Below are 25,735 nucleotides of genomic sequence, written 5' to 3' on the forward strand. Positions count from 1 at the left end.
GTGACCACTCTGATCCCTGTAAATCACCACTAAACTTGTGAGATGTGCCCTGGGTTCACTCTTGTTTATGTCTGTTGATTTTTTTTTTGCCAGGGGCTGCTGTACAGTTTAGTTGGTGCTCAGGGAAATGAGAGACTTGCTGTGATGAATCTTGGCTATAAGCATTACCAAGGCATTAACAACTATCCTCTTGATTTGGAGCTGTCCTATGCTTACTACAGTAATATTGCACTGAAGACCTCATTGGATCAACACAACATAAAAGGGGAGCAGGTAAAAGAATTGGCAATGTGTCTGTTTTCTGTGCAAATGGCTTGTCCTGCATTAATATTAATTGTGTGGCCAGGATGTTTTTGTCTTTATTTACAAACATTAGCTCACCTGATTGATTGCCTCTGCAGGGCTGTTGGACTAACTGATCTCTAAAGGTCTTTTCCAGCCTGAACCATTCTGTGGTTCCATGATTGTTTCAAAACCCCCCACATTGTGTCTGGGTCTCATTACTCCACTTCTTAGCAAGAGGGAAACCAAATCAAAGTTAGGCTCAGATGCTCAGAATTGTCCACTTGCAGTAAAGCCACAGAATCACAGAATGGTCTGAGATGGAAAGGACCTCCAAAGGTCATCCAGTCCAACCCCCCTCTGCAGCCAGCAAGGACATCCTCCACTAGATCAGGCTGCCCAGAGCTCTGCCCAGCCTCCCTTTGAATATCTCTGTCCAAAGTCCTTTTCTTGGGCTCCAGTACCTCACTCAGATTTTTAATTATCAGTCCAGCTGGATGTGTTTGTTGAGCAGCTGATCTACTCTTTCAACAGGCAAACATCATGAAGTTCAGGCAAAAGCTTGATTGTCCATGCCTGCACATTTTCTATAATCCAGTATTAAAGTTTTGGCTGTTGAATATCTGTGGTGAGATAGATCCAGTAAAATTGTGGAGTGAGCTGCTGAACAGGGGGGTGACACAACTTGATCTGTAAAGAACACTCAAGGTAGGCAGTGCTAGGATCCTGGCTTAACTTTGTCTGTAAAGAACACTCAGGGAAGGCAGTGCTAGGATCCTGGCTTAACTTTGTAAAGAACACTCAAGGTAGGCAGTGCTAGGATCCTGGCTTAGCTTTGTCTGTAAAGAACACTCAAGGTAGGCAGTGCTAGGATCCTGGCTTAACTTTGTCTGTAAGGAACACTCAGGGAAGGCAGTGCTAGGATCCTGGCTTAACTTTGTAAAGAACACTCAAGGTAGGCAGTGCTAGGATCCTGGCTTAGCTTTGTCTGTAAAGAACACTCAAGGAAGGCAGTGCTAGGATCCTGGCTTAGCTTTGTCTGTAAAGAACACTCAAGGTAGGCAGTGCTAGGATCCTGGCTTAGCTTTGTCTGTAAAGAACACTCAAGGAAGGCAGTGCTAGGATCCTGGCTTAGCTTTGTCTGTAAGGAACACTCAAGGTAGGCAGTGCTAGGATCCTGGTTTAGCTTTGTCTGTAAAGAACACTCAAGGAAGGCAGTGCTAGGATCCTGGCTTAGCTTTGTCTGTAAAGAACACTCAAGGTAGGCAGTGCTAGGATCCTGGTTTAGCTTTGTCTGTAAAGAACACTCAAGGAAGGCAGTGCTAGGATCCTGGCTTAGCTTTGTCTGTAAAGAACACTCAAGGTAGGCAGTGCTAGGATCCTGGTTTAGCTTTGTCTGTAAAGAACACTCAAGGAAGGCAGTGCTAGGATCCTGGCTTAGCTTTGTCTGTAAAGAACACTCAAGGAAGGCAGTGCTAGGATCCTGGCTTAGATTTGTCTGTAAAGAACACTCAAGGAAGGCAGTGCTAGGATCCTGGCTTAGATTTGTCTGTAAAGAACACTCAAGGTAGGCAGTGCTAGGATCCTGGCTTATCAGAAAGAATGTTGGGAGTAAAAAAAATAGAGAGATTTTGGTAAAAGTGAGCAGCCAGCCACCTAGGGAAGTGTTGTAGGACAGCTCTTCACCAAGCTTTCCACCAGCCCACTTTTTTTTGTCTTCCAAGAGAGATTTCTGTAGATACCAAGAAGCCTTTGAACCACTTCTGTGCCATTATTAAACGTATGGAAAACTACAAAGGTGGCAGGGTGTTGCCAGTTTGCATCTTGGGCTGTCTTCCAGTGTGGAGTGGACTTCAAATTTTGCACTGCAATGAAGCACTGAATGGTTTTGCTTTGCACTGGATGCAAGGATGGTTCTTAATGCAGTGCCCAGCAAAGGGGTGGTGGTGATTTAAACCCCCAGAACCCATGGCACGCTTTGTAGGGATAAAGAGAAAATGGTGGCAGAAAAATTTGGTGGCAGATCAATGAATTCATTGTGTAATCCTTTTTTCGTGTGTGGTGGTTGTTCTGCTCACCTGCTCTCCAGGCTTTTGTTGAAACCATAAGGCTGATGGACGATGAACTGCTAAAAGCTCAAACGAAAGAGAACGGCGACGTCTTCATGTGGTTGAAACAGGAAGCAACGAGAGGAAATGCAGCTGCACAGGTAGAGATGAATGCCCTTCCCCTTTCCTGGGCTGTCTGCACAGCCAGAGATGAATACCTTTCACCTTGCTTGGTTTTATACACACATCAGCTATCTATGGCTACACATTGAGAAGGAAAGTTGTGGAAGAGAGCGAAGGGACCTGGGGTGGATAGTAGGCTGAACATGAGCCAGCAGTGTGCCCAGGTGGCTAAGAAGGCAGATGGCATCCTGGCCTGTATCAGGAATAGTGTGGCCAGCAGGACAAGGAAGGTTATTCTTCCTCTGTACTCAGCACTGGTCAGGCCACACCTTGAGTCCTGTGTCCAGTTCTGGGCCACTCAGTTTAAGAGAGATGTTGAGATGCTGGAAGGTGTCCAGAGAAGGGCAATGAGGCTGGGGAGGGGTCTGGAGCACAGCCCTGTGAGGAGAAGCTGGGGGTGTTTAGCCTGGAGAAGAGGAGGCTCAAGGGAGACCTTATTGCTGTCTACAACTCCCTGAAGGGAGGTTGTAGCCTCTTCTCCCAGGCAAGCAGCACCACAACAAGAGGACACAGTCTCAAGCTGTGCCAGGGGAGGTTCAGGCTGGATAGAAGGAAGAAGTCCTTCATAGAAAGAATGACTGGCCATTGGAATGTGCTGCCCAGGGAGGTGGTGGAGTCACCATCACTGGAGGTGTTTAAAAAGAGCCTGGATGAGGCACTTAGTGCCATGGTCTAATTGATTGGATAGGGCTGGGTGATAGGTTGGACTGGATGAACTTGGAGGCCTCTTCCAACCTGGTTGATTCTATGATTCTGTGAAATGGACAGACATTTTCTGCCCAGAATTGCTGCTGTTTTTTTATGATGTTGACCTATTTCTGTCTGGTAATATCCAGTGCCCATGCAAAAAGCTATTAACAGTGATGCTAGGCAAAGGGGAAGAGCTGTCAAGACTTAGCAACCTCCTTCTCTGATCATTTCCCTGGGTTTATGTTTGACATGGTGCAGTTTATTGCTGCTGATCTGAGCCCAGCAGCTATATCTTCTAACACTTAGCCATTTGCATGCATCAGATCTGCCTTTATCACTTACTGCTGCACTTAAAGCAAGCCAGACATCTGTGGTCAGCTGTTACAAATAACCCTGCTGTAGGTTTAATGGCAGGAGATTTCACCACTGAGAAGCCTTCAGAATATTCCTGATAACCAAAGAATCATAGAATTATCAGGGTTGGAAGGGACCTGAAGGATCAGCCAGTTCCAACCCCCTGCCATGGGCAGGGACACCTCACACTACAGCAGGTTGCTCACAGCCACATCCAGCCTGGCTGCAAACACCTCCAGGGATGAAGCTTCCACCACCTCCCTGGGCAACCTGTGCCAGTCTCTCACCACCCTCATGGGGAACAACTTCTTCCTAACATCCAATCTGAATCTACCCATTTCTAGTTCTGCTCCATTCTGCTACTCCTGTCACTCCCTGACACCCTAAACAGTCCCTCCCCAGCTTTCCTGTAACCCCCTTCAGATACTGGGAGGCCACAAGAAGGTCTCCTTGGAGTCTTCTCCTCTCCAGACTGAACAACCCCAAGTCCCTCAGTCTGTCTCCATAGCAGAGCAACTCCAGCCCTCTGCTCATCCTTGTGGCTCTTCTCTGGACATATTCCAGCACCTCCAGATCTTTTCTGTAACAGAGGCTCCAGAACTGGACACAGTGCTCCAGGTGGAGTCTCTAGAGTGGAGTAGAAGGGGAGAATCACCTCTCTGCTGGCTATGCTGCTCTTGATGCAGCCCAGGGTGTGATTTGCTCTCAGGCCTCAAGTGCTCACTGCTGGCTCCTGTTGAGCTTCTCCTCCACCAGCACCCCCAGGTCCTTTTCTCCAGGGCTGCTCTCAAGCCAGACCCTGCCCAGCTTATATCAGTGCCTGGGATTGCCCCGACCCAGATTCAGGACCTTGCAATTGTTCTTGTTGAACCTCATGAGGTTGGCTTGGGCCCAGCTCTCCAGTTGTTTTCAAACTGATGAGGATGTTTAATTATTTCCTTGACATTTCCAAAATCCCTTTAAAGCCTGCAGAAGTTCCAGTGCTGGCATGCTTGTATTGCTCTCTTTCAGCAACGATTGGCTCAGATGCTCTTTTGGGGCCAGCAAGGAGTGGCCAAAAACCCTGAGGCTGCAATAGAATGGTATGCAAAGGGAGCAATAGAAACAGAAGATCCAGTGTTAATATATGATTATGCCATTGTCTTATTTAAGGTAAGTCATCTTTCACATTTTCACTTGAAAGGAGTTACTCCTATGGCAAGGCTGGTTTGTAAGTTACCTGCAGTGACACACCACAAGAGTTGCCCTTAGCTTTACTCTGCAAGTCAAGAGCTGTGATCTTAATGTTGATTTTGTATTCTTTTTTAACCAGATGTGCACAAAACCTTTAGAAAGAGCAAGTTAAAAGCACTTCAGGCACTTTCTTCCTGTCCAGGTTCAGGATCAAACCTGAAACCACCTAAACTGTGGAGCCTAATCTTGCCAAATGTTTTTTTCACCTCAAAAATCTGTCACCTCAAAAGCACAGCTAGGAGGCACAGGCCTTGGTGTAGAGACAGAGGTGAAAATCTGATCCTTCCTCCTTAGAATGCCCTTGTTGAGATCTCTGGGTTGTTCTTTTTTCTGGTTTTAATGATTTATTTTGAGTAGGAATCAAATAGTCTCTGCACACAGTTACTTTTTCCCTGCTAGGAGGAGTAGACAGCAGAGTAATAAACTCAGGCATATCACCCCACTTGAGTCAAGTAGGTATCAGCTAAGTGCTGTAACCCATAAAGCATCCATTGGTGCTAGAGCTTGGAGATCTCAGAGGGATTAGTTAGAGATATTAGATCTTCTTCTCATCCCATGAGGACAGTGGAGGGCTGTTCCCTACAAGATGCTTGCTGAAGTTTTGCTTGTGTTCATTTTGTGCACCTGCAGTCTGGAATGATGTGGACACCCCCAGCATGACACCTGTGGGTTTCCTGTGGCATCTGAGAGACTCTGGCATCCTTCTTCAGCAAAGCTGAAGAGTCCATGCACCTTTTGAATGCTACCCATTCTGCCTTAGTTGCCAAAAATCAAAAGATCTGTGGTATTATTTACCCATAAAAATCAGTTGGCCTGAGTGCTGAGATAGCTTTGTAAAACCTCAATGACTCAGTCTTAAGAACAACTGTGAATGAAGGATGAACACAAAGCTGCTGCTTTTTGGTGTTCTTGCTGTTGTAGCTTGGATCCTCTGCTCTGAGGGCAGACTGAGGGAGTTGGGGTTGTTCAGTCTGGAGAAGAGAAAGCTCTGAGGAGACCTTCTTGTGGCCTTCCAGTATCTGAAGGGGGCCCCAAGAAAGCTGGGGAGGGACTTTTTAGGGTGTCAGGGAGTGATAGGACTGGGGGGGTGGAGCAAAACTAGAAATGGGGAGATTCAGATTGGATGTGAGGAGGAAATTCTTCCCCATGAGGGTGGTGAGAGACTGGCACAGGTTGCCCAAGGAGGTGGTGGAAGCCTCATCCCTGGAGGTTTTTAAGGCCAGGCTGGATGTGGATGTGAGCAACCTGATCCAGTGTGAGGTGTCCCTGCCCATGGCAGGGGGTTGGAACTGGCTGAGCCTTCAGGTCCCTTCCAACCCTGACAATTCAAAGATTCTCTCAATGCTAAAATGCATTTTGAATGTGTCTCTGTGATTTGCATCAGGCTGTGTTCTGTGCTTGCAAACAATGATTGTTCCACTTGTCCATTTCCTAGGGCCAAGGTGTGAAAAAGAATACAAAACTTGCTTTGGAATTGATGAAGAAAGCAGCAGCCAAGGTAAAAATGTAATAAACATTTGGCTGTAAAAGTCACTGAGGGGATTTTAGGGGGTTTTAGGTGGTTTTTACCTCATGTCACTGTTGTGGCATGGTTGCTGTTAAGCAAAATAGGAGTAAATAGCATGTTGGTGTTTGTTGGTACAGAGTAATTTGAGCTGCTGGCATACTTGCAGCCACCATATGATCCACCAGCTCATACAAGGAGATGGTGACTCATTGCCACCAGAATAAAAAATAACTGTTCCAGGGAGGTTTCTCTTTTTGCTTCATAATTATGGATACAGGTGAAAGCCAGTCACAGTTTGTTCTGGGCCACAAGCATAAATCTGAATACAGGCACAGCTGAGACTCCACAGGATAATATAACCCTGGAGTCTTATTCTTCACTCTCAATATGAGGCCACAGATAGCATAGTGTGGGAAAAAAAGACTCAAACAGCAAAACTTCATATCCCTGAGTCCCAGATCAGTATAGTTTTGTCTGGAGCCTTGTGCCAGGCAGCCAGAATCCAGGCAAAGTCATGACAGCACCCAGAGCTGAGCAGCAAGTTGGAATTGTGAAGTGACCCAAAGCAGAATCAAATGTGTGACCTGAGACTGCTCTTCTCCTTCCCTAAGGGCTTGCCCCAGGCAGTGAATGGATTGGGGTGGTACTACCACAATTTTAAAAGAGACTACAGAAAAGCAGCTGAGCACTGGATAATTGCTGAAGAATTGGGAAATCCAGATGCTTCCTACAACCTTGGTGTCCTTTATTTGGATGGGATCTACCCTGGAGTACCTGGTAGAAATCAAGTGAGTAAATACTTAGCAGTACTATTTCTTACACTAGGGCACAGTTTAGAAGCATTTGCTTCATTTCTGGGACTGCTGTGTTCACCCTGAGTCAGATTTTGATACCTTCTGAAACCTGGATGTGCTCCAGGCAGTGAGCATTCCTGCTGCCAAGAGCAGCAGTGCTTGCCAACATGTGCATTTGGCAAACACATTATCCTTCCCTGGGGACAAAAATACACATTTCAGAGTGAACTGATTGTAAGAGGACACCTGAAAGTGCCCAGGCTCTTTATTCACCAAAGCCATGGACAAGGGCAAGTACTTTGGTCTGGCTGTGGTGGGTACTCTGATGGTTAAATAATGTCTTGAAATCAAGATTTCAGGCTGTGTGCTGCTTTGCTTTACAGATTGCTGTTTCTGAGGGTAAAGCATGGAGAGTCACACAGCCCTTGTGCTTCTGTGACTCTGGCCCTGCCTATTCAGTTTGTGTAAAAACAGTGCCAGAGGCTTGAGCTCTGTGGTTGTGCAGTGCTGGACACCCTGAGCATTGCTGCTGCTCCCCAGCCTGGGCAGTGCCAGTGCAAAAGTGTAGTCCTGTGTGGCTTCTCCAGGACCCTGTATTAATCTCCCTGCTGGTGAATAACTAATTTATCTCTTGTCAGTGCACACCAGGCTTGTATGCTCCTAGGGGTTACACATCAAGACCCTTTTCCTCTTTCACATATTACCAGAATTCATGCTTTTGAAAACCTTTTTCCAGCCTGAAATATAAAAAAGCTGTAAGAAAGGAATTCACTTCACCCTGGCACATTAGAAGTAGTTAAACTGCCTTGCCCTCATTAGCCAATTGCCTCTTCTAACTCCTTTAATGAAACAGAACTCAATAAGCATTAATAATGCAGAGCTGTTACTTGGGCCTGGTGTCTCCACAGACAGTTGCTGCTCGCTATTTCTACAAAGCTGCCCAAGGAGGCCATATCGAAGGGACTCTACGGTGCTCCCAGTACTACATCACAGGGAACATGGAGGACTTCCCCAGGGATCCAGAGAAAGCTGTAATGTAAGGAATGAAACCATTTTTCTTAGAGGAAAATGTATTCCTGGTGGGATTAGTTTGATTATTGGTGTACACACTTGCAGCCCAAAAAGCCAACCAGAGCCTGGGCTGTATCAAGAGAAGTGTGACCAGCAGGCTGAGGGAGGTGATGTTCCCCCTCTGCTCCACTCTGGTGAGACCCCACCTGGAGCACTGTGTCCAGTTCTGGAGCCACTGTTACAAGAAAGATCTGGAGGTGCTGCAATGAGTCCAGAGAAAGGCCACGAGGATGAGCAGAGGGCTGGAGCTGCTCTGCTATGGAGACAGACAGAGGGAGCTGGGGTAGCTCAGTCTGGAGAGAAGGCTCCAAGGAGACCTTCTTGTGGCCTTCCAGTATCTGAAGGGGGTTACAGGAAAGCTGGGGAGGGACTTTTTAGGGTGTCAGGGAGTGATAGGACTGGGGAAATGGAGCAAAACTAGAAATGGGTAGATTCAGATTGGATGTTAGGAAGAAGTTCTTCCCCGCGAGGGTGGTGAGAGACTGGCACAGGTTGCCTAGGGAGGTGGTGGAAGCCTCATCCCTGGAGGTTTTTAAGGCCAGGCTGGATGTGGCTGTGAGCAACCTGCTGTAGTGTGAGGCGTCCCTGCCCATGGCAGGGGGCTTGGAACTGGCTGAGCCTTGAGCTCCCTTCCAGCCCTAACCATTCTATGATTTTTAAGTCCGTAGTCTCAATATCTTGTACTTCATGGTGCTTGCCTGCTCAGCAGAAGGTTCTTCTGCAGTTTTAATCCACATGAATATGTAGACTGTTTTAATGTCCAGTAGAGTTTGAGAGGTGCTGAGTACTTTTAATACTTTTTCTTTCAGAAAGAACTCAGGGAGATTGTATTGAACAACTCAGAGAGGCTCTATCTGACTAAGCCGATGCTGATTTGATTTTTTGAGATAGATCAGGCTCCTGATGGTGATAGAACTGGTGTTTTGCATCAAGAAACAGGCAGATAATTAGTTACAGCACTTACTGACATATTTGTTTTCTTTAAAAAAAAAAATTAACTTGCCAGTAGCAAAAAGAACCAAGATGGGGTGTGTCTGAGGTGTTTGTGGAGATGAACAGACTAAATGTTCTCAGTCAGTCAACAGCTACATGACTGATGCACCAGTTACTGTGAAATGCCATAGTTTGTCTTATGGAATGAATTGGAAGGTGATCCCACATTCTTTTGTGTCCTGAGAAGTCAGTGTGAGTCGGGGTAACAGTACTGGAGCACATCTGCTCAGTTTTTGTTCTTTTCCTGCAGCTGGGCAAAACACATTGCAGAGAAAAACGGCTACTTGGGTCATGTCATCAGGAAAGCTCTCAATGCTTATCTGGAACTTTCCTGGTATGTCTTCAGGGTCCTTTTCTATTCTTCACTTAATTTATAGCATGATAAAGTAATTAACATCGGGTGATCGCCACAAAAAAATCCCCCAACCAACTAACTAACCAACCAGCCAGCCAGCCGGCGTGGCTTGTCACACCGAGCCGTGCCAGCAGGTGGCGCCGTTGCGCGGCGTTGCCAGCCCCGTTGCTCTGAGCGGATTTTGATCAATTTATTTAGCGCTGGTTTGGGGTTTGGTTTTTTTTTTTAGCTCTTACCTCAAACGCCTGTTCTTTTCGCCAGGTTTTTCACCGATTTCTCTTCTCTCACCTTAGGCACGAAGCTCTGCTGCATTACATTCTGGCAGCCGAGACCGGGATCGAAGTGTCGCAGTCAAATTTAGCACACATCTGTGAAGAAAGACCAGTAAGTGAAGGCAGTCACAGCTCCTGAGCCTGAAAGGAGCATTTGTTAATAATAACATGTTCCTAATCGATTATCTGTGATATGAATGGATCCTTTTTTCACCCCCCCTCCCCAGGACCTAGCAAGGAAATACCTAGCAACTGATTGTGTCTGGAGATACTACAATTTCTCTGTCTCCCAAGTCAATGCTCCATCATTTGGTATGTGCAAGCAATTCCTCCTGAATTTTACTTTTACCTTTTTGTATTCAGACTTCCAAAACTACCTTTCTTACAACTTCTCTGTGAGTGCCTGGAGAAGAGAAGGCTGAGAGGGGATTTAATAAATGTTTATAAAGAGCTGGGGGTCAAGAGGGACTGGACAGGTTCTGCTCAGTTGCTCCCTGGGATAGGACAAGGGGCAGCGGATGGAAATTACAGCATAGGAGGTTCCACCTCAGCATGAGGAGGGACTTCACTGTGGGGGTCAGAGCTCCCCAGAAAGGTTGTGGAGTCTCCTCTGAAGCCTTTCAAGACCCATCTGGATGTGTTCTGATGTGACCTGCACTGGATTCTATGGTCCTGCTCTGGCACGGGGGCTGGACTCAGTGATCTTTGAAGGTCCCTTCCAACCCCTAACCTCCTGTGAATAATTATGTTAGTGCTAGCTAAGTTAACCTGCTGCATGATCTAGTCCTAGAGTTTGATAACTCTCACTAAAATCCAACTGGAAGGTCAGTGGCATTAGGATCAGTCTTCAAGCAATACCTTGGCCTTGCTGCAATCGAGGGAAGTTTTGCTGTTGCTGTGAGAGGGGCAGGATTTCACTGGGGACGTTGTGCCTTGCTTTGCTTAGGTAGAGAGCAAAATTTGTGACAGGTCCCTTCCAACCCCTAACATCCTCTGACATCCTGTGAGTGAGCAAATTAAGAGAAGAATCATCCCTGCTTGTCACAGATTTCCTTTTCTTGGGGCGGGGGGGAGGGAAGTATCTTGAGTGTTGTGTTTCAGCACAGCTTTTCTGAACATCTCCTGTTTATGGTGTAAAATGAATGAAGTAAAATTAAGGGGAGGAAAACAGCTAAGTCCTGAGAAGGGGATTAGATATTTAGAGGCCTGAGGAATTGACTCAAGGTTTGAAGAAGAAGAAAAAATATAGTAGACTTTAGGAGCTGATGCTGTTTAGTTTATCAAAGAGAAAATCCCAAAGCAAACACAACTTTCCTATCATCCTTGGAGTCATGAGAAACTACTAAAGGATTCCTTATCTAATTTATTACCAGCTTTTCTGTCAGGGTACAGAGTTTATCAGCATTGGCACAGCTTACCTTGGGTTGACTTAAGGATTGTCTGTCTCTGGTTTCTTCCACAGCTTATTTGAAGATGGGTGACTTCTATTACTATGGTTACCAGAACCAGTCCAAAGACCTGGAGCTCTCCATGCGGATGTACGCGCAAGCCGCGCTGGAGGGGGACTCGCAGGTGGGGCTGCAGCTGGTGTGTGTTTGTGAGAACAGCAGAGCTCAGAGCAGGATTTCTCTGAGGCTGGTTATTCTGCTTGGCTACCTCTGCACTGCTAGAATAAGTTATAATCCCTCCTAAGTCACTAGTTACTGTTTGATGGGAACAGAAGGTAAACCTGGCACAGAGGTTCAGTCCAGGCTGTTTTGAAAGCTGGAGGGGAACAGAATAATTCAGTGCTGCCTTACCTTGGCACAGTTGATTCTGTTGTGTTCTTGGTACTTTTGCTGCTGCCAGGGGAAGAGTTTGATAGACTGCTGGGTTGTATTCCAGGCCTGTTCTCTGCTATTTTAGGAGTATCTGAAGGGGGCAACCAGAAGGCTGCAGAGGGGCTCTCCTATCTGAGTAGGATTAAGGAAGTAAATTGTCTGGAGGAAATTTCTTCTCTCATTTTCACTCTTCAGAGCACTTTTGATCTGCAGAGTTAGGTGGAAGGGAATTAAACAGAGAGCAGGATTCCATTAGTGCTTTGAGTCTGCATTTCCCTGTTAGGGAGAAGAGGCCAGTTTGATGTGGTGGCTGTGTTTGAAGGGCGACTGGAAGGGAGAAAGCTCAGATCTTTTTGCAGGTGCTTTCTACAAGCACAGTGTCACAAGCAAGGAGTGTACATCTTTTGCATTGTCAGTGTTCACCTGGGTACATGGTTAGGAGAGAAAGCTCTCACAATTATTCAGTGAGGATCACCTCATTGGTGACAGCTAACAATTGTTTGGGTACCTGATGCTTACAGCAGACCTTAACTGTACCTCTGAAAATGCTTTTCTCTTGCTAGGGTTTCTTTAATTTGGCACTTGTCATAGAAGAGGGCAACTCTATACCTTCCTACATTCTGGATCACTTGGATATTGATCAGGCATTGCACTCTAGTAACACATCCCTTCTTCAGGAGCTTTATTACAGGTGAGTCTTTTTTCCTCCAGATCAGCATCTTCTCTTGTTTTTCCTTTTTTTCCCCTCCTCACATGAGTACCATTTGCTCTGAGAACAGCAACTCCTCTAATTATTAACTTTGTTCACTTGCAAGATTTAAGGGAGGGTAAGGTCAACATGCTGGAAAGGCTTAAATTACCTAAACATATTTCAGTTTATGCCTGTCAAAGAGACCTGATTGTATGTGGTAACCTGATGGAGCAGGGACTGGTTTTAATGACCCAATTTGATATATGCAAGTCCCTAAATTAGGCACTGACAATTTTTATACAGTACAAACCAATCTTCTAATGATAAAATACAGCCTAATTTAGTACCAGAACTTAAGTTTGTAACTGGGATAATAGCAGTCCTTCCTATTTGTTCTGCCAAGACATTCCAGCCTGGCATAGATTTTTGTGGCAGTGAATATGAGATATTTGAGAAGATTGCAGGTCTGCTGCCTGAGCTGCCCCTGCCAGCACTGTTCATGCACACACCACCTAGGGGCCTCTGGTTCCAGTACTGGGTGCAGTTTATCTGGGTGCAGATGTTGGAAAGCACAGTGGGTGTGGGAAACTCACACACTATTCAGTGGCTTTGTGGGATTGCCTTTCAGATACCTGAAGGAGGAGCTAATGGTGACCCAAGAATGAGTGGGTTAATTGTTGGATTTACCACAGAGTGTTGTGTGACCCCCCCCCCCAAAGAAAAGTGGAGGTGATACCAACATTAAAACCTTGTTTGTTGGTTCACCAACTGTCCCCTTCAATTGTTCTCACTGCAGTTAGCCTGAACTTGTACCTTAAACTACCTCCACTCCACATGAAATCACCAGATTAAAAAAAAAGGGGGCTTCTAGACCAGCTGGTTCAGCTGGGATTGTGAATTTGAGCCTGGATTCTGCTTCCACATCTGCTTCACAGTGAGAGGAACTCCAGAGCTGCAGGGTTTCCCATCCTTCATGGACTTCTGTACAGAAGGACACACCTGTAAAAAAAAAAATTATATATCACAGTATCACCAAGGTTGGAAGAGACCTCAAAGATCATCAAGTCCAACCTGAGTATATATAAACACACCTCCTCTACTCACCCCTCCCTCCTCAGCTTGGCAGAAGAGAAGCAATTGCAGATTAAAACAGATGCCAGAAAAGAATCAATGCAGATTGAAGCAGATGCCTGTGGGTTGAACTCTCTCTAAACTCCCCTAGCAGGTGAAGTCCTAACTGAGGGGACTCAGCTCGCCTCACAAGGGAGACCTTGGAGCTAGTCAGGTAAATCACTCTTCAGGCTCTGACTGAATCATGTAGTCTCCACTGTCTCCACAAGGGCTTTAGGCACCAGCATCCTGCACAGGCATCTCAAGTCCTGCTGCTCTTGACTCTCATAGTTGGAACAGAGTGTCTTGGGTATGACCTTGTACTGTGACTGCTTGGCAAGGGTAACCTGGATGCTGAGACCTAGTATAAGGAAATAAACCCCACACTTATAAGGTAAAATGTTATGTGCTTAACAAGGGTCATCTGTTATTTCTGTGGAGTTTTACTTCACCATCTGGGAGAAGATGATGATAATATCTGCTTCTTTTCCTGGGTCACTGAGGTTTGCTGCAAACCCACTCGAGATGCCGAGATGACAGATGCCACAAGATCGTGGAGGAGAACTAATTAACTGTTTTAATCATCTTCTTGTAGGTGCTGGAATAACAGTAACCAGGAATCAATCAGTCCATGCTCCTTAGCATTGCTTTATTTTTATGTGAGAGTTTTCTGGAGCACTGTTTTACAGTCTACTCTGGTAGGTGTTGCTCCTTTGGTGCATTCACAGTTCCTTTGGAGCTCTACCTTGGCTTTGCACTGCTCTGATTATGCTTTTGTTTTGAATTTACTGTCACAGATCTACTTCATGGGAACCTTCCTTCTATCCATTCTGGTTGCATTTACAGTGCAGTATTTCCAGTCTTTGCCTGGTAAGTGTCTGTCACAGGAAAAGCCAGAGAAAGAGGGGAGGATCTTTGCCTTTCAAAAAGCAAAGCAGGAATGCTGGATTTGGCAGAGGTGCCTCTGAACAGCAACTTGAGAGACACAAATCATTTTCTGGTTGATGGAAAGGGCTGGATGGAGTGAGACACAGGTTTAAACCTGTTGATTTCTGGAGAATTTCCCATGATAAAGGACACTTAAAACAAACCCAACCCAACCATTAACTGCAAGAAATGGATGGAAATAAGAGATCAGCTCTGAGCCCTGTCCAACCTGACCTGGATTGTTTCCAGGGATGGGGCATCTACACCTCCCTGAGCAACCTGGGTCAGGATTTCACCACCTTCAGTGTAAAAATATTTTTCCTTCTCTCTAGTCTGAATCTCCTTCTTTTAGTTTCAAACCCTCACTCCTTATCCTGTCACAAGTCTGTTCCTAGCTTTCCTCTAGGTCCCTGTAAGTGCTGAAAGGCTGCAGTAAAGTCTCCCTCAGAGCTTTCTCATCTCCAGGCTGAAGACTGGAGAAAACCAAAACATGCTGCTTTCTGCCATCTTTTCATCATAAAACAGAGAAAAAGCTACTCTCATTCTTGCTCCCCTACACCTATAAAAAACCCTCCAAACACCCTTACTTATGAAAAAGATGATTTGAATTTATAATTCCTAGACACTTTTAAGACATTCAGTTGTGGATAATATGCTGACTATGGAAATCAGTCTGAAGCCCTGCTTGCTTTTCTTACCAGCTATGATTTATGTAACTTGGAAAGCACACCACATGTGTACAAAATACGCAGTTAAAGCTCCAAATATTCTTCTTTTGATAGTTCTTAACCTTTTGAGTATTATTTTGGAGCTGATTTAAATATCTACATAGTATTTCAGTATTGATAAACAGACTTCCCAGACACAGTGGTTGGTCTTTACTAACAATTTCTTTTGGTGTTTGTTTCCCCAGCCCAGAATTCTCCTGGAACAAGATCAGAACCATTGTCAGATGAACCTTCTTCCTCAGGGAGTGGCAGTGATGATGCTACCAGACTAGCACAGCAAGATGAATCTGCTTTCTCAAATGATTTAGCACAGCAGGAGTCCAACCCTCAGAATCCTCTTGTTATGAGCTGAAGTGTAGTTTCCTAAAGGCTGATGTCCCATTGGGAAGGTGGGATAGGAGCAACTAACAATCTAAGAACTGGTAACCAGCCTTGTGGTGGTACTAATAGTGAAGTCCAACAGCCAAAATTGTAGGGAAATTCACTGTTCTGATTTCTCCACCCCAAGGGAAAACCACCCTTGTAATTTATTTAATACTGCAAACAGATTGTGGTGAGATACTCTGCATCCCCACCCCCCCAGTCAGAATGCATTTCAGCCAAGGACTGGAGGAAAACATGCAAAGCCTTTGCCAAATTGAAGAATGAGCAAACCTCTCCCCAGTTTTTTGGTGGAGAATTTTTTCCTCACATACCTAAGACCTTACTAGTCTGTCTTTACTGCATTTGTGCTTATATTGCTGGTGAAGTCCCCAGACTTTTCCCAGTGGGAAGCATGGAAATGACACAGAAGTGAAACCCAGCCACCAGCACTTCCCAGGTTCCATGGCACAGCAGCCAGGACTTTGGTAGCTGCAGTGGTAACAAACAATTTATTTTTTACCATTTTCTCTTCCATCCTTACTCTTGGATGCAGGAAGTGCTTTGTTTTGGAAGAAAGGCACCAGGAAGACTTGCAGTATGATCACAGCACAGTAGTTCTGCTGGGCAGCCTTGGACAAAGTTCCCCTGCTGGACACAAGAAAATGTTTCCTGCCCTTCCAAGAGCTGCTGAGTAGGGAAAGTAGCTTCCCTGAGGGATAAATACAATCATATTGAAATGTGAACAGATGACACAAAGTGAATGAATTATTTGGGTTTGGATTCTTCTCTCAGTAACATTGGCAAGGATTTATCTCATGTTCTCTTTCAGACACCTATTTAAGTGACAGTTGATGTGGTGAATGTTAGAGGGGATGTGTGGAAAACAAGTATGGAGTGCAAATGCCTTCTGTCTGACTTAAAGCTGTCTGGGAGGTGGCTGTAGGAGAAGTCTGACCTTTAGAGCATGCACCTCTGCAAAATGATGTAGATCACAGACTCTAAATTGCATCAATCTATGCATTATTGGGGGTTCAATCCACTCTCCTTGCACTACATTATTTACTCTTGTAAATAAAAATATTTTTCTAATTGAGCCTGTGTGGGGAAGGTTTGTTTGAAGCACAGAATCACAGAACTGTCAGGGTTGGAAGGCACCTCAAGGATTGGCCAGTTCTGACCCCCCTGCCATGGGCAGGGACACCTCACACTACAGCAGGTTGCTCACAGCCACCTCCAGCCTGGCTGCAAACACCTCCAGGGATGAGGCTTCCACCACCGCCCTGGGCAACCTGTGCCAGGCTTTCACCACCCTCATGGGGAAGAACTTCTTCCTAACATCCAACCTCAATCTCCCCACTTCTAGTTTAGTTTCATTCCATTCCCCCAGTCCTATCACTACCTGGCATCCTAAAAAGTCCCTCCCCAGCTTTCTTGGAGCCCTCTTCAGATACTGGGAGGCCACAAGAAGATCTCCTCAGAGCCTTCTCTTCTCCAGACTGAAACCCCAACTCCCTCAGTCTGCACCTGGCAGATAAAACAGCATCTTGCTGTTGCAAATCCTTAAGAACATTTTTTGGTCTGTTTTTTAGCTTCAGGTGGGACAACCACCCTTGCTTTCTTTGGGGAATACACTGTGCTCAGAGAGCTGACCTGGGACAGTTTTTGGTGTGTGTTTCAATCAAGCCATAGGAGTGCTGAGTAAGAAGGGAGTGAATTAAAAAGGAAGAAACCCCTCCAGCTTTCAAGAGAGATCTATACAAGTGCAGCTATACACAGTTATCATCAGGGGTATCATGGAGAAAGACCTGGAAATTCCAAAGTGGAAAGCTGAGGCTTTGAAGCAGCACTTCCCCTGAGTAAGCAAAGGGGGGAACCCCACCCAGATCTGGAAGCTTCCCCCTCCACTTTGCTGACTTGCAGAGGTTATGTGCTGTGCTTTAAGAGCATCCATTGCAAGTGGGTCACAATCCTATTTGTGATCCAGGGTTTCAGTTGCAAAAGCTTTGTACAGGTAAACCTGATTTCATCAAATTCCTCAGCAAAAAGGTGTGGCTGTTTCAGGAACTCTCAGCTTCACACTAAGGGATGAAAACCAAAAGGCTTTTCTGTTCAAACTGAGTCACAGAAACATTCAGGTTGGAAGAGACCTTCAGGATCACCAAGTCAAACCCAGAACCCTACTCTACAAGGTTCACCCCTAAACCATATCCCCAAGCACCACATCCAAACCACCTTTAAACACTTCCAGGGCTGGTGACTCCACCACCTCCCTGGGCAGCACATTCCAATCCCTGACCACTCTTGCCCTGGGAAAAAAAATTCCTAGTATCCAGTCTAACCCTACCCAGTCACAGCTTGAGGCCATTCCCTCTTGTTCTAGCACTAATTACTTGTGAGAAGAGACCAGCACCAGGCTCTCCACAACCTCCTTCCAGGTAGCTGTAGAGAGCAATGAGGTCTCCCTTCAGCCTCCTCTTCTCCAAACTAACCATCCCCAGCTCCTTCAGTTGCTCTTCATCAGATTTATTCTCCAGGCCCTTCCCCAGCTTCATTGCTCTCCTTGCACTGGCTCCAGCACCTCCAGATCTCTTGTACTGAGGTCCCCAAAACTGGATGAAATACTCAAGGTGTGGCCTCACCAGAGCTGGGACAGGTTCAGATGGCCAACCCCAACACCCTGCAGAGTCAGCCACAGCCTTTGAAGGCAAGCAGCCAATTGCCACATCATCAGCATGGTGTTAGGTACCAAATGGCACAGTTAAATAGTCACAAAAGCCTGGACATGCAGACAGCAAATCTTGCTTGTAGCAAGATGTATTTTCTTACCTGCCATGCACAGCAAAACCGAAGCCCCTTGTGAAATATTAATCCCATGGGAGTTTGTCAGTGGTGGCACAATTGCAGCCCATGTGTCGAAATCACAGGGCTCTCAGGGCAGCAGAGGTTTAGCTTGTGTACACAGAGGTGAAGTGTTGGTAGGCAGGCTGCAGTTTCTTCTCCACAGTAGCCCCATGCTCTCAGCTTCACTAATTAACTAATTGGAGGAAGCTTGCCAGAAACTTGATTTCACATCTGCGTTTCAGAAGACAATCGCTGAAGCTTCAGGATATTTCTTGACCCCAGCAGTTCATGGTTTGGTCTTTGGTTTTTTGTTATCTTCATCAGAAGTTCTACCAAAGTATACCTGATAAAGACAGTCAAGATAAGCAAATCTTCACAATAAACTGGCAATAATTAAGGCAGAAATGATAAAGGTTGCATTATTATCCTTCACTTCTTAGAAGATCTAGGGGGCTATTTGCTGATGCAGAGGATCAAGCAGTTCCTGGAGAGGAGAGGATAGTTGCTTTAGGAAAGCAGCCACAGAGGTCTGCTACATCCACAAGGAGAAAGAGGGTGGGGATAAAAGAGTTGTTGCAACAAGACCACCCAAGTCTGCAGTTTCTGCAGCCCCTGCCTAGTGGTCAGGATGGGAGTGAGGAGATGTTAAACCCTAAGTATAGAGCTAAAATGCTGCTTGGTTAGACACTTCTCACAGAAGCCCAGCCAGCTGTACATCACAGGTGGTGCTTAAGGTGCTGCAAGTGGTGACAGTTTTTCCCTCTTGGTTCAGCCCAGAATTGTCTTTAGCAAATGAATTGGAGACAAGAAAATTTCAGAGCAGTTGATTTACAAACTGGGTGCCTAATTATCTCAAACCAGTGCAGTTCACACCAGCTAAGTACACAAACATGTGTAAGAGCAAGTGGCAAGGGAGAGAAGTTATTACCCAGAATGTGTCAGAGCACTGTGAGGAAAGGGAGAATCAGATACCAGCTATGGACTGGGAAAGGGAGGAAGGTGAAGATAAACTTCTTGAGAAAAAAACTCTTAAAGCTGATGCTGAGGATTTCTGAGTGGTTAATGACTTTGAGGCCAAGTGGGGCATTCATACTGGTTATGCGAAATCTGCAGCTGTGCTTTGCATCACAGGGCAAGCACAGGCCAGACCTGAACGTGAGCAGCCTTATGGAGATGGCTTCTTGAGCACTGCATCCCAACACACAGGCAGAGCACAGGCTGGAAGGTCTGTCTTAATACATGTTGAAAAGGCACACCTTGCAGTAGGAATTGTGTTCTGTCATAAAGGCAATACATGGGAATACATGGGAATTAGTCCCTGGCATAGGGACATGAAGTATGCCCCTGTTGGGACTTCTTTGGTAGGACTGGGGGGAATGCAGCAAAACTAGAAATGGGCAGATTCAGACTGGATGTTAGGAAGAAGTTCTTCCCCATGAGGGTGGTGAGAGACTGGCACAGGTTGCCCAGGGAGGTGGTGGAAACCCCAGCCTGGATCTAGTGTGAAGTGTCCCTACCCATGGCAGGGGGCTTGCAACTGGATGATCCTTGAGGTCCCTTCGACCCTGACAGTTCTATGATTCTGTATTCCCTCTTGAGGTACTGGAAAACATAAAAGCATGTGGGACACATGGACTATCTATGAAGAAGTTTGTTTTATAACAGATTCTTGCCTGTGTAAGCTGTCCCCATTGACTAATGGACTATGACATTTGACACTGGCTGACTTTTGACCCTTCTTCTGGATGAAATGCAGCACAAGGGTACGAAAGAGGATGAAGAAGCTTTGGCTGGGGAATTGCATCCACACACACTCTTGTCCTCCTACTCTCCTAAATGTATGAACTGCATTAAAAGACTGGGATGTAGAAAGAGAACAGAAGCAAGAGAGTGAGCTGGAACAAGCCCAGGTGTAAGGAAGCTAAAGAACAACAAGTCTGATCATGGAGCAGTTTCTTGCACTGTCTTCTAAGATCTAGGAGCAATTCCTGAACAATCCACAGGATACAGTAAATGAAGAAAGAGCATCTGCTGTGATATAGATATGCTGGAAATGCATCACAGCTGGAATGTTTATGAACAGATTTAATTCCTGTGCCAGAAGGCCAAGTTATTACTTAGAGTTAAAAAAGAAGTAACAGTCAGTTCATAGCTGAATGCAAGGACTCTGTGTTAAGAGCAGCCACATACAGGTAAGTGAGCATCATACCCCCAAAAAGGTGACTAAAGAGGAAGGAAAACAGAAAGAGATCACTTTACATAGCTGCAATATGTGCTTATGTCACAGTAAGCATTAGAGGTCTTCACCCACACAAAACACCCACAAGAAACCAAACCAAACCCCAAACAATCAACAATCTCCAAACCAAAGATCCCTTCCACTGGAGGTTAGATATTCTGAAGCACTGAGGTCCCAAACTTAGCTGCCCCAGTGCTGTGTGCCCACTGCCAGCAGGGACCTGGTTTGTTTGGCAAGTGCTATCACATACCCAAGCACCTTTGTGCATCTTAATAGCCCCTTGGAAGAAAACTGGCTGCAACAGGTTGGTTTATAACTGTGCTAACGTATTCCTTGACCTTGCTCACCTCCCCACTTCACATTTTCCAATTCCTGTTGCTCCCCTTTGTTTGGCCACGTTGACCTCTCCTTAATCACTCCTCAGCCTTCCAGATAGTTCCTAATACCCAGCAGTGCTATTTGCTCTTATCATTTCTGCCAGGTGAGCAGGGGAAATCACAAGTCCATTATCAGAGCCCAGCACTACTTTATGATAGTCTCCCAAAGGAGAAACCCAGGTAGCTGCACAGCACTTCCTGTCTCTTCATTGTGTAAATCTCTGACTCGGACCACACCGCAGCAAGGGTCTTTAATTGTGCAAGTCAGGAGCCAACCTCCTTGGCTGGTTTTGTATTAGCAAAACAGTGAAGTCCAGGCCTTGCTGTGAGCAGTTAAACTCTTCCTGGGAATCTGTTTACCTCCTGTACTGGTTTATTTTGGGGAACAGTCTTGGTCCATAAAACCCCTAATGGGTGCCTGGCTGTTGTCGAGGAGGACACTGCTCAAGTGTGCTCAGGTTAGGGCAGGAAGCACACCACCAGAGAGTGGAGATGAGCAGGAGCCAGAGCCCAGGCATCTCTTCCAGGCTTTGTTTGGACAAGTTGTGCAGAGGAGCTGGCACAGGCTGTTGCACTCCATGCTGCCTCCACGTAACTGCTGTAAGGTTAGACCCTCTCATTTCACCAGCCTGTTTGCCAGTGTGTGCCTTCCAGTAGCCCAAACACGCTCAGAGCTCTTCTGAAGCTTGCTGCCTAGGGAGCAGTGTCAGCAGGTGTTGGTAGACCACAGGGCAACCTTGCCAAAACACACCAGCATTGACCAGAATAATAAATCAGTCTCCATTCATGTTTTACCCTATTCCAGGAAAGCCAAAGTGGAGTTCTCCCCTTCTGCTCTGCAGAGTTGGTTGGGGGCAATGGCACTGTCCCTGCCTCCTGTCCCCTCCCAGCTCCATCTGCTCTCCCACCCAGCTGACAACATTTAGAGGCTCACCTCTGCTCATCAGCATTTCATTGCTCTTCCAGGCCAGTGCCAGCTGCATGTGGACATCTCTTCTACTTTCAGTTCTAAGTCAACAAGTGCAGGCCAGTCCTGGAAAACAAGTTAACATTAAGACCTCTGCTACAGCAATATCTTGGTGTGCAATTTCTTTAGCTCAGCAGTGTCAGTAAGTGTCCTTTGTGGCACAGCATGAGCTGGGTCCGCTGGGAGTGGGCTGGACCAGTTTTGTTTAGCAGGTCGTTGCTCCCACCCAACTTGGTGTCACCTGCAAGCTTACTGAGGGTGCACTCAGTCACCTTCCTGGAGGCATTCAGAGGATGTGCAAACACAGTGCTTGAGGACATGGTTTAGTAGTGGACTTGGCAGTGTGAGGTTTATGGCTAGACTTGATCTCAAAGGTCCTTTTCAACCTGAATGGTTCTGTGATTCTCTATCTTCAGCTAAAACTCTCAGCACCTTCAGCCCCTCCAAGGCTCTTGTGATTGTTCTGTGGCTTAGCCACATTTTATGCTTCCCCCTCCTAAAAGTGCAGCTTTCTTCAGAAAATTTAGCCTTCTGCTCTGTATTTAGTAGCACCTAAAGCACAGAAACCTGATCCTGTCCTCCTAAAACATGATAGCAGCAATAAGGTATAAGTACATGCAGAGATCTGTTACTGTACTTCTTCCCCCTCCCCTTTTCTCTCCTATGGGCAGGATAAAGACTTTTAACTAATGCTGATCCATCACATTCACCACACAGCTAGCAGAGCAAGTTCAGATTGTACCTTCACAGAAGCTGCCTCATAGCCAGGGAATAGAGAGGAAGGGAAAAAATAACACTCCTGTAATAAAAATCTACACAATGGTCCTCAGTGAGCACATCTTTGGTGTGCCCAGGAAAGAAATACCCTTCCTTTCCCACAGATTTCCTTTGAGTCAAGGAAATGCTTCCTCTGAACAGAAACCTCATTCCTTTCTGTTACAGTACCACAGATTCAGAGCAACTAACTGGTGCAAAATGATTAAATCAATACCTCCCCATTAAACAGCCACAGTTTTAGCCCATGTGTCTCCAAGGCCATCCTTACCTAATCTTCCACGAGCTCTTAGCCATAAGCTGGTCTTCAGACACTTCAAAGGAAGCTTCCACCTTCAGCTAGAGTCTGACTGCCCATAGCAAGGTTTTATGGCTTCAGTCACTTTTCAGCTGCTTCCAATCACTTCCATTTGCTTTAAAGCATCACCAGCTGTGCTCCAGGTGCCCTCATTCAGCTTTTTCAGCTACTTTATCTCTCTAGGGCCATTTTCCTGGTCCTTTCCAAGCTCAAAAGCTGCTTGAAGCTTTTTTTTTTTGGGGGTGGGTAATAATTCCCCAGTCCATCTTGAATGATGTTCATTTCTCACCCAACAGAAACCAGGTAGCACTTTGAATGTTTATTTATTTGGTGTTTCATTTCTGCTTCATGTGCTTGTTTGCATGTGTGGAGAAACATGTGGTTGTTAAAAACAAACCCTCAAAGCAACAACAATTATGGCTGCTTGTGCTAGCCCCCAGAGCTCCAGCTACACTGCCAATCATTGGCAGGCCCTTTAAGAGTTAAGAATGGAGAAGGAATGGGTTTAAGCTTTAGGAGAATAGATTTAGACTGCTTCAGGAGAATATGAATGCTGCATCCTGTCCTATCTCCTGAGTCTTCACTTCCCTACAAATGCCTTAGCACACAGGAGGGGTCCAGTTTTGCCCTTGTGGGTGCTCTGGTGGAATCTTCCTTCCATCTCTTACCAGCTCAGGTTTTTGATCCAGAACAGCCTCTGCAGCGTTATCTGTTGCATTCCTGTAGGAAGCCTTTTCATTGACTGAACCTCTCATTAATGACTGTTACTAAAAAATTGCCCAGTGATGTGTCCTGAAAGAGATTATTAATTAAGAGTGACAATGGCTGAGTAAATGTAGCTGCCAACATTCTTCCCAGGTCTTCCCCTGCGAGGCACTGCTGCACAGCACCCTGACACCATGTGAGAAAGCCTCCAAGCTTTACCCTGGACTGCAGAGTGCTGCAGCTCAGCCCTGTTGCTTCTTACACATGGCTGAGGCATCTGAACAGCTATAAATGTTGCCTCTTGGGGCCTGTTCTTCTCTGAGTCACATCCAAGAGGGACAGCTAAACAGGAATTGTGGAACAAGTCAATTGTATCAACAGGAAGAGTGTTGGTGCTGCTCTTAGGCAATGTCCATATCCATCACAGGACAAAGAGCTGCAGCAGCAGACCACTTAGCAAGCAGAATCTCCAAATTCACCAGAAACCAGACCTCTCATTCTCTGGGGGACCTAGTGATGATCTTTAGTGGCTCACACTCTTCACCTTTCTGGCTGGTTTCCAGTTCCTGGTTTCAGCTGTTGTTTTCCTGGCTGTGCACAGCTCAGCTTCAGAGTCCCTGGCACATGGCTGTTTTTTCATGTGGGTTGTAAAGGTACCAACAAGCAGTGCTTGCACCCAGCATATCAACACCACTCCATGTGTGTGTATGCCCCAAAAGAGATGGCCTGGCTGCCACCCTGCAGAGGAAGAGAGGTCTCCTCTATCCATCCCCAAGCAATGGCCAAGGTGAAGCCCTGTGATGGGATGGCCCAGAACACTGGGTTGCTTTCTCTGCTCAGCAGCCTCACCAGATGCTCTGACTCCACTTTGCTGAGATTGTGAATGCATGGCCAGTGGTCTCTTCCCTAACTGGGAGGTGTGGACAGGAGATGCTCCATCACATGTGTGACCATGAGGTATCTCAGCCAGCTCCATGAGCCTGGGCTTAGGATGACTCATTGGGCTCACCACACACTTTGTTTTACTCCTAAGGAAGTAAAATGGGTTCCTGAATTTCAAGCTGGTGTTGAAATTGTTGATGATGAATCCCAAGTGCTTTCTGCCTGCAGTCATTTAACCACCAAGTCCAACCTGTCACCCAGACCTAGTATCAGTTTCACCTCATCTGACCCCCAGAAGTTCTGCCCTGTTCTGGGGCTCTGTTCTTCCATCCCACTCCCACTCTGTCTTTGATTCCTCAAGCCCCAGCATCCCAGCCTTGCAATATGGGGGAGGGAAGGAACAAGCAAAGTATAATTTCCTGCACCTTTTTTCCCCACAATGGGTGAACATCAGCTTGGAGGTTCCTTGATGCATCAGCACAGGGATATTTGAGGAGAGGAGAGAAAAGCTGTCCTAAAGACACAGGTCTGAAAGCAGAGACGGGATCCTGCTTGATCCACAATGAGCTGCTTGGGATTTTTCCTGCTCCCTTCCTTTTTCCCCTTTCTGCAGAGAGGTTCTTGCTCTGAGGGCAGAAAGGAAATGTCCAGCCTTGCCAAAGGTGGCAACCAGGCTAAGCAGATTTCCTCAGGACACACTAATAAAGGGACTTCCTAGTTTCTTTTATTTTCCAGCATACAAGCCCATGATCTGAGCCATTGTGCTGCCATCAGAAACGTTCCTGTGTCACATCTGTCCTCCAGCACGGACCAGAGGATGCTCTGCATGTAGCAGGTAGGAGTAGCCATGTGCTTCCCCCTCTGCTGGAGGAGTTTGAGATGGTGTTCTAGCCTAGTCTTCGAGGAAGACACAGAAATTACACTGCTAAGTACCTTTAAAAAGATCTTTTCAGGCAATATAAGCACTGGAAGCAACAAGCAAGAGCCAACACCATGTGCTTGTGCTATACAGCAACACCTGAGCTGGCCTGCTGGCAGCCACCGGAGATCCAGTGCCTGAGGCCACTGCATTAGTCAGTTAAAATGAGGCTCAATGCTATCCTAGTTCACACGTGCACCAGTCTTTCCTGATGTCAGTTATGGTTGCCTGTTGCCTAACCTAGAGCAGCATTTGGTCTGTAAACTGTTTGTGTCTCCTCTAATCTCTGCTTTTTGCATGTGTAAAAAAAAC

General features: G+C 46.1%; 1 protein-coding gene across 1 annotated transcript in view; it reads left to right on the plus strand.

Annotated features, from left to right (window-relative positions):
- Positions 1–16,512, plus strand: part of SEL1L3 (SEL1L family member 3) — a 32,444-nt gene extending 15,932 nt beyond the window's left edge. Inside the window, exons 11-24 of the mRNA XM_054172243.1 lie at positions 94–273; positions 2,372–2,491; positions 4,569–4,709; positions 6,226–6,288; positions 6,909–7,085; positions 8,000–8,127; positions 9,406–9,489; positions 9,804–9,894; positions 10,010–10,094; positions 11,245–11,354; positions 12,166–12,293; positions 13,999–14,101; positions 14,201–14,273; positions 15,244–16,512. Of these exons, the coding sequence (XP_054028218.1) occupies positions 94–273; positions 2,372–2,491; positions 4,569–4,709; positions 6,226–6,288; positions 6,909–7,085; positions 8,000–8,127; positions 9,406–9,489; positions 9,804–9,894; positions 10,010–10,094; positions 11,245–11,354; positions 12,166–12,293; positions 13,999–14,101; positions 14,201–14,273; positions 15,244–15,410 (1,650 nt within the window). The 3' untranslated portion in view covers positions 15,411–16,512. The remainder of the gene's footprint in view (positions 1–93; positions 274–2,371; positions 2,492–4,568; positions 4,710–6,225; positions 6,289–6,908; positions 7,086–7,999; positions 8,128–9,405; positions 9,490–9,803; positions 9,895–10,009; positions 10,095–11,244; positions 11,355–12,165; positions 12,294–13,998; positions 14,102–14,200; positions 14,274–15,243) is intronic.
- Positions 16,513–25,735: the final 9,223 nt, after the last annotated feature.

The sequence above is a fragment of the Dryobates pubescens genome, chromosome 23 (assembly GCF_014839835.1).
Source record: "Dryobates pubescens isolate bDryPub1 chromosome 23, bDryPub1.pri, whole genome shotgun sequence".
Taxonomy (NCBI): Eukaryota; Metazoa; Chordata; class Aves; order Piciformes; family Picidae; genus Dryobates; species Dryobates pubescens.